The sequence below is a fragment of the Colobus angolensis genome, unplaced genomic scaffold, assembly GCF_000951035.1.
Source record: "Colobus angolensis palliatus isolate OR3802 unplaced genomic scaffold, Cang.pa_1.0 Scaffold68, whole genome shotgun sequence".
NCBI lineage: Eukaryota > Metazoa > Chordata > Mammalia > Primates > Cercopithecidae > Colobus > Colobus angolensis.
Genome location: NW_012120487.1, coordinates 5495461 through 5506769, shown reverse-complemented (window position 1 = coordinate 5506769; position 11309 = coordinate 5495461). Strand labels below are relative to the sequence as shown.

The 11309-nt window shown below is 38.9% G+C and overlaps 1 protein-coding gene across 3 annotated transcripts in view; it reads left to right on the top strand.

Annotated features, from left to right (window-relative positions):
• Window positions 1–11309, top strand: part of ZCCHC11 (zinc finger, CCHC domain containing 11) — a 110719-nt gene that overhangs the window by 79645 nt on the left and 19765 nt on the right. For all 3 annotated transcript variants that reach the window (XM_011926279.1, XM_011926281.1, XM_011926280.1), the window contains exons 20-23: window positions 8956–9033; window positions 9178–9355; window positions 9622–9669; window positions 9761–9843. In XM_011926279.1, the coding sequence (XP_011781669.1) occupies window positions 8956–9033; window positions 9178–9355; window positions 9622–9669; window positions 9761–9843 (387 nt within the window). The remainder of the gene's footprint in view (window positions 1–8955; window positions 9034–9177; window positions 9356–9621; window positions 9670–9760; window positions 9844–11309) is intronic.

Sequence of the window (11309 nt, the reverse complement as noted above, 5' to 3'; positions counted from 1 at the left end):
CTCTTTTTTTTTTTTTTTTTTTTTAAGATATTGTCTCACTCTTTTTGCTGCCCAGGCTGGACTGTAGTGGTGCAGTCATGGCTCTCTGCAGCCTCAACTTCCCAGGCTAAGGTGATTCTCCCACCTCAGCCTCCTGAGTAGCTGGGACTACGGGTGCACACCACCAAGCCCAGCTAATTTTTTATATATTTAGCAGAGACGGGGTTTTGCCATGTTGCTCACGCTGTTCTCGAACTCCTAGGCTCAAGTCCACCTTGGCCTCCCAAAGTGTTGAGGTTACTTTTAATGTCAAAACCACAATTTCTTTTGCATCAATCTAATATTTTGTTTTATTTATCTATTTATTTATTTTTGAGAGAGAGTCTTGCTCTGTTGCCCAGGCTAGATTACAGTGATGTGATCTCCACTCACTGCAGCCTCCACTTCCTGGGCTCAAGTGATCCTCCTACATAAGCCCTCCAAGTAGCTGGGACTACAGACATGAGCTGCCATGCCTGGCTAATTTTTGTTTATTTTATAGGGATAGGGTTTTTCCATGTTGCCCAGGTTGGTCTTGAACTCCGGGCTCAAGTAAGTTGCCTGCGTTGGCCTCCCAAAGTACTGGGATTACAAGTGTGAGCCACCTCACCTGGCCCATTGTTATTTTAATTTGCATCTCCCTGATGACATTATGGGGAAATCTTTTCATATGCTTATTTTGCCATTCATATGTCTTCTTTGGTGAGGTTCTTTGGTCCATTCTTTAAACAGGCTATTTTCTTACTGTTGAGTTTAAGGAGTTCTTTGTGTATTTTGAATAATAGTCCTTTATCAGATGTGTGTTTTGCAGCTATGTTCTCCATGTCTGTGGCTTGTTTTTTCATTCCCTTGACATTGTCTTTTGCAGAGCAGAAAATTTTAATTTTAGTGAAGTCCATCTTGTCAATTATTTATTTCATAGCTCTTGCCTTTGGTGTTGTGTCTAAGAAGACATCACTATACTCAAGGTCATATAGATTTTCTCTTGTGTTTTCTTCCAGCAGTTTTTTTTTTTTTTTTTCGCTCTGTTGCCTAGGCTGGAGTGCAGTGGCATGATCTCAGCTCACTGCAAGCTCCACCTCCCGGGTTTGTGCTATTCTCCTGCCTCAGCCTCCCAAGTAGCTGGGACTACAGATGCCTGCCACCACGCCCGGCTAATTTTTTGTATTTTTAGTAGAGACGGGGTTTCACTGTGGTCTCTATCTCCTGACCTTGTGATCCGCCTGCCTCGGCCTCCCAAAGTGCTGCGATTACAGGTGGGAGCCACCGCGCCCAGCTTCCAAGAGTTTTATTTATTTTACATTTAGGTCTGTGACCCATTTAGAGTTAATTTTTTGTGAAGGGTGTAAGGTCTATACCTAGATTCATTGTTTTGCATGTGGATGTTCATTTGTTTCAGTACCATTTGTTGAAAAGAATATTATTTCTCTGCTGTATTGTCTTTGCTCCTTTGTGAAGGATCAGTTAACTATATTTATATACTTTAGGGCCCTCCACTGTTCCGTTGATTTATTTATTATTTCACCAATGCCATACTCTCTTATTTATAGTAGCGTTATAATAAGTCTTGAGGTTGGGTTGCGTCAGTCTTCCAGCTTTGTTCTTCTCCTTCAATATTGTGTTAGCTATTCTGAGTCTTCTGCCTCTCTACGTAAACTTTAGAATCAGTTTGTCAATATCCACAAAATGACTTGCTAGAATTTTTATTGGGATTGAATTGAACCTGTAGACCAAGTTGGGAAGAACTTGTTCTAGACAATTTTGAGTCTTGACAATTTTGAGTCTTGACAGTTTTGAGTCTTCCTGTCAGTTATAATGGAGTATCTCTCCATTTATTTAGTTCTTTGATTTTGCTCATTAGAGTTTTATAGTTTTCCTCATGTAGACCTTGTACATATTTTGTTAGACTTCTACCTATGTATTTCATTTTCTGATGCTGACGTAAATGATACTGTATTTCTAATTTCAAATTCCACTTGTTCATTGCATGTATCTAGGAAAGTGTTTGAATTTTTTATATTAATCTTGTGTCTTGTAAACTTGCTATAATTGCTTATTAGTTCTTGGAGTATTTTTTCAATTTGGATTTTATGCATAGATTATCATGTCATATATGAACAGTTTTATTTCTTCTGAACCTGTATACTTTTTATTTCCTTTTCTTGTTTGATTGCATTAGCTAGAACTTCCAGTATCACCATTACCTAAGACTTCCCAGATGTTGAAAAGGAGTGGTAAAAGAGAACATCCTTGTATTATTCCTGATTTTACAAGGGAAAGCATTGAGTTTTTCACCATTTGAGTATGATGTTAGCTGTAGGATTTTTGTAGATTTCTTTAACAAGCTGAGGAAATTTTCCTCCATTCATAGTTTACAGAGTTTTTTTTTTTTTTTAAATCATGAATGGGTGTTGAATTTTGTCAAATGCTTTTTCTGCATCTGTTGATCTGTGACTTTTTTTCTTTAGCCTGTTGATGTGATGGGTTACTGAGGAGAAAACACACACTCAAACCCAAAATGTTTATTTCTTTTTCTTTGAGACAGAGTTTCGCTCTTGTCACCCAGGCTGGAGTGCAGTGGCGCAATCTTGGCTCACTGCAGCCTCTGCCTCCTGGGTTTAAGTGATTCTCCTACCTCAGCCTCCTGAGTAGCTGGGATTATAGGTGCCCGCCACCATGCCTGGCTAATTTTTTTGTATTTTTAGTAGAGACGGGGTTTCGCCATGCAGGCTGGTCTCAAACTCCTTACCTCAGGTGATCCACCTGCCTTGGCTTTCCAGAGTTCTGGGATTGCTGGCATGAGCCACAGCGCCCAGCCCCCAAAATGTTTTTTCTATTCTCTTACTCAACAACAATAATCTCAGAAGACTTATGTGACCACATGTGTTGGGGGATTTTCCCCATACACCAAGCAAGCAGCTACTTACGCATTGAACACCGTGGTGTCCTCCAGTTCAATTCTGGCACCATCTATAGCATCAGATTCCACTGGTTGAGGGCTCAGACCCACTAGACTATCCCCAGTTTAGACACCAGTTGCAAGTCTAGGCCCTCTAGAACTTCTGACTGACCAGCTTAAAGTTTGGGTTCCTATGACCTCCTCTTTGGGTTTGATTAATTTGCTAGAATGGCTCACAGAACTCAACCATTTACTTAGGCTTACTGGTGTATTATAAGGGATATTAGAAAGGATATAGATGAAGAAATACATAAAGCAAGGTATGGGAGAAGGGATGAGGAATTTTCATGCCCTGTCAGGGCATATCACCATCTAGGAACCTCCATGTGTTCAGCTATCAAGAAGCTATTTGGACCGAAACCTTTGGGTTTTTATGGCAGCTTCATTACATATGCAAGGTTGATTAAGCCAAGCTGTTGGCCATTGGTGATCAACTTAACCTTTAGCACTTCTCCCCTCCCCAAAGGTTGGGGTATAGGGCTGAAAGTCCCAACCCTGTAATCATGCCTTGGTCTTTCTGGTGACCATCCCCCATTTTAAAGATACCTATGGGGCTGTCAGCCAGTAGTCAACTTGCTTGCATACAAAAAGACTTGTTTTTAGAGATTCCAAGGATGTTATGAGTTGTATGTCAGGAAATGGGTTTGGAGGCCAAATATATGTTTTATAATATCACAGCTACATCAGTTGATTTTCAGATGTTGAACCTGCTTTGTATAACTCTCTTTTTTGTACATTATTGGGTTTGATTTGCTGATATTTTGTTGAGGATTTTTGCATCATTGTTCATGAGAGATTGGTCTGTAGTTTTCTTTACTTATAATGTCCTTGTCTGGTTTTGGTATTAGGGTAATGCTGACCTCGTAGAATGAGTTAGGAAATGTTCCTTCTGCTTCTGTCCTCTGAAAGAGATGAGGCAGAAGGAACACTTCCTAACTGATTCTTCGAGAATTGGTTTAATTTCTTCCTTAAATGTTTGGTAGAATTCATCAGTGAACCCATCTAGGCCTAGTGCTTTCTCTTCTGGATGATTATTAATTATTGATTCAGTTTATTTAATAGATATAGGCCTATTCAGATTTTCTGTTTCTTCTTATGTGAGTTTTGGCATATTGTGTCTGTTTTTTTTTTTTTTTTGGAGATGGAATCTCACCAGGCTGGAGTACAGTGGCGTGATCTCGGCTGACCCTCCCAGGTTCATGCCATTCTCCTGCCTCAGCCTCCCAAGTAGCTGGGACTACAGGTGCCCGCCACCACGCCCAGCTAATTTTTTGTATTTTTAGTAGAGAAGGGGTTTCACCGTGTTAGCCAGGATGGTCTCAATCTCCTGACCTCGTGATCTGCCCGCCTGGGCCTCCCAGAGTGCTGGGATTACAGGCGTGAGCCACCACGCCCGGCCTACTCTATTATTCTAATGGTTGTTTAGGCTTTAAAAAGGGATCATATGTACTAATTCTCTGGTAATATAATTTGCCACTTTGCCAGAATACTATGATTAACAAAAATGGACCACAAATTTGATTTTCTTGGTGGTTTGTCTGTATTCTCTCCTTACGCATGGATTAGGAGTCACTACATGAAGTAATAGAAATAGCAAGGCATGGTATTTAGAGCTAGAGGTAACTAGTCGGAATCCTAATTCTAACATTTTGGCCTTCAACAATCTGCATAAGTCTGAGTTTCATCATCATTAAAAATGTAATAATGATGATATTTCAGTGTTGGTATGAGGAACAAACATTGAATGCTTTTGAATGTAGTAGGTGCTAAAGTAGACATTCATAAACAGTGCTTGCTTTTATTATTATTTTTACTATTATGATTTATTATCATTAGCATTATTACTATTATTATTGGAAAAATGTAGGTAGGACTACCATATTCAGCTTTAAAAACTCTTTTAGCAGACATCTGCTTAATATTGATCAAATGAGCAACAGTTCATGGAATGTTTCCCATCATAATGAGGTTTGATTTCAGGGGACTTCGGATGATACATGGATTTTTGTTTCTGGCCTTTTTAAATGGTTGTCATATGGGACCTCATTGTTCATTGCTCTGGTATCATTTAAGTATTGGCCATTGGCATCAATTATCTTTTAAGGGTAAGGATATGTTTAAAGAAGCTAATGATGTCTGCCTCCATTTATAATTACTTTTTTTTTTTTGAGATGGAGTCTTGCTCTGTCGCCCAGGCTGCAGTGCAGTGGCACGATCTCGACTCACTGCAAGCTCTGCCTCCTGGGTTCATGCCATTCTCCTGCCTCAGCCTCCCAAGTAGCTGGGACTACAGGTGCCCGCCACCACGCCCAGCCAATTTTTTGTATTTTTAGTAGAGATGGGGTTTCACCATGTTAGCCAGGATGGTCTCGATCTCCTGACCTCGTGATCCACCTGTCTCAGCCTCCCAAAGTGCTGGGATTACTGGCGTGAGCCACCACACCCGGCTGTAATTAAGCTTTAAGTGACTGGGTATTACTAAGGCACAGCTAACAGCATTTTTTTGATGGTCAGCAATACGAAGTTCTTTACGTCAAAAGGAGCTGTCCTGGGCAGAAGATTTTTGCTCTACCCTAGCAAATCATAATAAGTAAGTGCAAATTTTCACATAAAAATTAATTCCAAAAGAGATTTGGGAGTGTTCACACATGATTTTATGAAAAAAGTTTTTAACCCATATCGGCTTAAAAATTGCAACTTAATGGATGAACCTTGAGGACATTATGCTAAGTGAAATAATCCAGTCACAGAAAGACAAATACTAATTGATTCTACTTATATGAAGTACCTAGAGTAGTCGAATTCATAGAGACAGAAAATAGAATGGTGGTTGCCAGGGAATCAAGGAGGGAGAAATGGGAAGTAATAGTTTCATAAATACAGAGTTTTAGTTTTACCAGATGATAAGTATTCTGTGAATGGATGGTGGTGATGGTAGCGTGACAGTGTGACTATACTTATGCTGCAGAACTGTATGCTTATGATGGTAAATTTTATATTTTGTTTATCTTAGCACAACTAAAAAATTACAAGTTAGGCTGGGCGCAGTGGCTCACGCCTGTAATCCAGCACTTTGGGAGGCCGAGGTGGGTAGATCACTTGAGGTCAGGAGTTTGAGACCAGCCTGGCCAATGTGGTGAAACCTCATCTCTACTAAAAAATACAAAAATTAGCTAGGCATGGTGGCATATGCCTGTAATCCCAGCTACTTGGGAGGCTGAGGCACAAGAATGGCTTGAACTGGCGAGGTGGAGGTTGCAGTGAGCTGAGATTGTGCCACTGAGCTCTAGCCTGGGCGACAGAGCGAGACTCTGTCTAAAAAGAAAAATGCAATGTGAGTATAGCAGTACATATTAGAATATCACAATAATATAAGAAATGTGGAAATGTTTAGGGTCGTTCTTTACATAAATATGATTGACTTATTTGGTGATCCTTATAATATGATTAGAGGGAGGACTGAGTGCTGAGTGGAGGATGATTCGTGTTGAATGAGAGAGAACAGATAGGGAGAGGAAGAGAGAGAGAGAGAGAGAGAGTGTGTGTGTGTGTGTGTGTGTGTGTGTGTGTGTGTGTAAAAGTGGATAGCATTAGTGCTTCCAAGGGCTGAAACAGAGTGGGGAGAATTAAAAACAGTGAAACATGAGAATTCAAAAGAATAGGCAAAATGAGTGATAATTAACGTTCCAAGGCCCATAGACTTACTCCACTGCGTTATCAGCCAACATAGTTGGGTTGGATCATGGATATTACTGAAAAGTATGAAATCTCTTAAAAACAATCAAGATCTAAAGAGTTGGATTGTTGTTACTCAGAAGTACGAATTATCTGAAAACAGGGTTCTAAAGAGGTAGTTTGTTCATTTCAATATCTAGCAAATAAATCTGTGTTTACAAAACATGAAATACCTGTAATAGCATCTGAATCTTTAAGGGTGAAATATTACACGTCAGCCCCTTTATCTTTACTTCTTTCTTGAGGTCAGAGATCCTATGTCTTTTGTTTGAGATATTAATAGCTGTAATTGACTTTTTTTTTTTTTTTTTTGAGGCAGAGTCTTGCTCTGTCGCCCAGGCTGGAGTGTAATGGCGCAATCTCAGCTCACTGCAACCTCCATCTCCTGGGTTCAAGAGATTGTCCTGCCTCAGCCTCCCAAGTAGCTGGGACTATAAGCACGAGCCACCACGCCCAGCCAATTTTTTGTATTTTTAGTAGAGATGGGGTTCGCCATGTTAGCCAGTCTGGTCTTGAACTCCTGACCTCAGGTGATCTGCCTGCTTCAGCCTCCCAAACTTTGTGCTGGGATTACAGGCATGAGCCACTGCACCCGGCCTCAGTCTTTCACTTTTTGTTTTATGAAATGGCAGAATATATGCGAGATGACTTTTGGTAAACTGTATCTGTTTAAGTAATATGTAAATGTAAAAAAGCAACTTATTAGCCCTAGTCTCTGGAAACTTGATTTCTGTGTAACATACTTACATAGTAAATATAGTCATTCAACAAACATATATTAAGTGTTCTCTTCGTGGCTTTGGTCTGGTAGGGTTCTGAGTTTCAGATATAAGCCATAGTCCTTACCCACAAATAAGTTAAATCTGAGAATAAAATTGGAGGGGCCAGACATGTAATTAATTTTATAAATCACTGTCACATCAAAAATGGAAATGACCATTGGGCCCAGGCCCACCTTAACTAGTGGATTTAAGTGGTATTGTGGTTTAATTATATTCTGGGACCCATTACTCAGGGTGGAGGGTAAAGAGAAAGTGGTGTGGTATGTTTTCTCCATTTATAAACTACTGACTGACTAATTTGTGTAGCCTTTTCTCATTTTCACTGGGAAAACTGGACACTTAGGGAGAGGATTGTCTTGCCCAGAATCACTATTTCTCAGGATAGAGGCTAGAAATCGGCTCTGCTGACTGAATCTATTGCACCTTCCTTCTTTATTGCATCTCTTTCTTAAGCCTCCTTTAGAATAAAAGTCTCAATTACTTGTAGAAGTCAGTTACACAGACATCTTACGGGATACTTTTCTTCTTGTGAAAATAGCATTTTTTCTCCTTTTTTCTTCTTACGACAGCAAATTATTATTCATAATTAATAAAGTTTATAATCTTTATCAAAATGTAAGGGAAAGCTTCCTAATTTTCCTTTTGTGTTTTGTTTTGTTTTGTTTTTTTGGTGAGACAGAGTCTTGCCCTGTCGCCCAGGCTGGAGTGCAGTGGCGCGATCTCGGCTCACTGCAGCCTCTGCCTTCTGGGTTCAAGCATTTCTCCTGCCTCAGCCTCCCAAGTAGCTGGGATTACAGGCATGTGCCACCGCACCCAGCTAATTTTTTGTATCTTTAGTAGAGACTGGGTTTCACCATGTTGGCCAGGCTGGTCTCAAACTCATGACCTCATGATCTACCCTCCTCGGCCTCCCAAAGTGCTGGGGTTACAGGCATGAGCCACCGTGCCCGGCCCTAATTTTTTATTTTTACAAAATGATTGTCCAGTTGCTTTTTAGCGTTATCTGATACAGATAAATGATTAAAGGTACTAGGTCCCAAAACAGTTCTGTTGACTTCCTTTGGGTGCACCATCAGTAGGTGTTATCTATTTTGTATTTTTACATCTGTGATCCTTTGATGAAACTGCTGTTTCATCATAACTGCGGTTTCTTTTTTTAGTTTTGCTTCATTATTCTTGTACTGGATATGTTTTGACAGTCTAAGTAGGTAACATTAGGTAACATCAAATGTATCATTTGGAGTTTGATTCTCTTACAACATCCATTTCCAGCTTTGGTCTTTCAGGTACGTTTTATTCGTTAATTTCTTGGCATCAAATTATACCATCATCCTGACACGTTCTTTTTGGAAGAAGTATTTTAGTGTGTCTTATAGGTAAATTCTAAAATGGTATTAGAGTATTTGGGCCTTTGGGTTGGATCACTTGAAATCTAATAATACAATTAATTTTTTTATGCAGATCTTTGATGGAAAACAGATTCCACAGAGAATGGTTGATGGATGGAATGCTTTTTTCTTTGATAAAACAGAAGAACTGGTAATTTTAAAATAGTCTTTATATTCTAGAATGCTCACTGATATATGTTAACATTTGTATAATTTAATAATTTTACTTGGATTTGCTGTCCATATTTTGGATAGTACTGTATAGACATTGTTCATTTCATTTTTTTATATGTAGAAAAAGCGTTTACCTTCACTTGGAAAGAACACAGAATCATTAGGGGAGCTTTGGTTGGGACTGCTTCGTTTCTATACTGAAGAGTTTGATTTCAAGGAATATGTAATTAGCATTCGGCAGAAAAAGCTGTTGACAACTTTCGAGAAGCAGTGGACTTCCAAGTGCATTGCAATTGAAGGTAATCATTTAAGCTGATATTAATTCAGGAGCAACCAAAATTTGGTCAAGGAAATTGAGGGGAAAACTGAAATACATTAGGATTTGGAAGATTCTTCCTCTAGATTTTTATCAGTTTTCATCCTTTAATCTGTAATTTTAGAGGAAGAATTTGCTGGTTTGTATAGTCTTAGTACATGTAAGTATTAGACTTTGGCAATGACTTCTAAGTATATTTTTATAGTACAGTGAATGTAATTCTTAATCATTGATGTATTTCTTTTATAGACCCTTTTGACTTGAATCATAACCTTGGTGCTGGAGTTTCTAGAAAAAGTAAGTAAGTTTTAAATATAGAGATTCTCTGATTTTAAAACTCTGACTCATTAATGTCTGCATCTTTATTGTTTTCTTCTTTCTTTAATAGTGACCAATTTCATCATGAAAGCATTTATCAATGGAAGGAAACTTTTTGGTACCCCTTTTTATCCACTCATTGGCAGAGAAGCTGTAAGTTTACATTATATGAATTGAGAATCTTTTTTTAAGTAGAAAAGAAACTTAATCCTGTTTCCAAACTGATGTTAGATGCAGGGAAAGAAATGGTCTTAGCTTTGTATATTTTTTCTTACTGCATTGTCCATAATGAGATATATATTTTCAAAATTTTGTTTAAACTATTTGTTAAATTCTGTCTTTTCCACTAGACTATAAACCCCATGAAGACAGGATTCATGTCTGTAAGGTTCACGTTTCTATTTCCAGTACATACATAGTGTCTGGCGCATTGGATGTACAAAAATGAGCATTTGCTGAGTGAATGAGAATAGACAGTCAAGACTCTGGATTGTTGAATTTTAGGTGCTGCTCATTGTCCCTCTTTTATCTCCAGAAATCTTGATGAAAATATACACATAGAAGACAAAACCAAAGAAATGTTTTATTATTTGTTGGGGCTTCTCTGATTTTTGTATAGCTTTGGTAAGCTGAATTAGGTGGCATGGAACCGAGAAGTTTTCTTCTGCCTGAATTGGGTGGGCGAGTGTCACACATTCCTCTTGGTCTCACTCTGCTTTTTGCCTGCTTTCTTATGGTTAGGCAGACTACAGGAGGTTTCAGCTTCAGAGCAAGAGACTTAGAAGAAATCTCAAGAAATAGAACAAATGTATTAGGGTTCTCTTAGAGGGACAGAGCTAATAGGATATATATATCCTATTAAATATATACACAGACACACACACACACATATATAGGAGTTTATTAAGTATTAACTTACATGATCACAAGGTCCCATAATAGAGTGTCTGCAAACTGAGGGGCAAGGAGAGCCAATCCAAGTCCCAAAACTGAAGAACTTGGAGTCCGACATTTGAGGGCAGGAAGCATTCAGCACGGGAGAAAGATGTAGGCTGAGAGGCTAGGCCCAACTTGCCTTTTCACGTTTTTCTGCTTGCCTTGTATTCACTGGAAGATGATTAAATTATGCCCACCAGATTAAGGGCGGATGTGCCTTCCCCAGCCCAGTGACTCAAATGGTAATCTCTTTTGGCAACACCCAACAGACATGCCTAGGATTAGTAGTTTGTATGCTTCAGTCCAGTCAAATTGACATTCAATATTAACCATCACAACAAACATGCATTTACATTGCATAGTGAATGTTCTTGAACTTGTTCAGTCCAATTTCAGGTGTCTTCTTTCTTGGGGGTAGAATAAGAAAAGCAGAGAGAAGTCTTGTTTTCCCTTGGAGCACTGGTTCTCAGATACTTTTATTTTCTAGCCTCTTATGGGGTGATAATAATTACAATGGAGACAAATAAAATAAGAGTAAAATTTGAAAATGTAAAAAAATGTAAAAACAAAATGACTGAAAAAAGGAGAACCAAACAAATTTTTTTTTTTTTTTTTGAGACGGAGTCTTGCTCTGTCACCAGGCTGGAGTGCAGTGGCACGATCACGGCTCACTGCAACCTCCG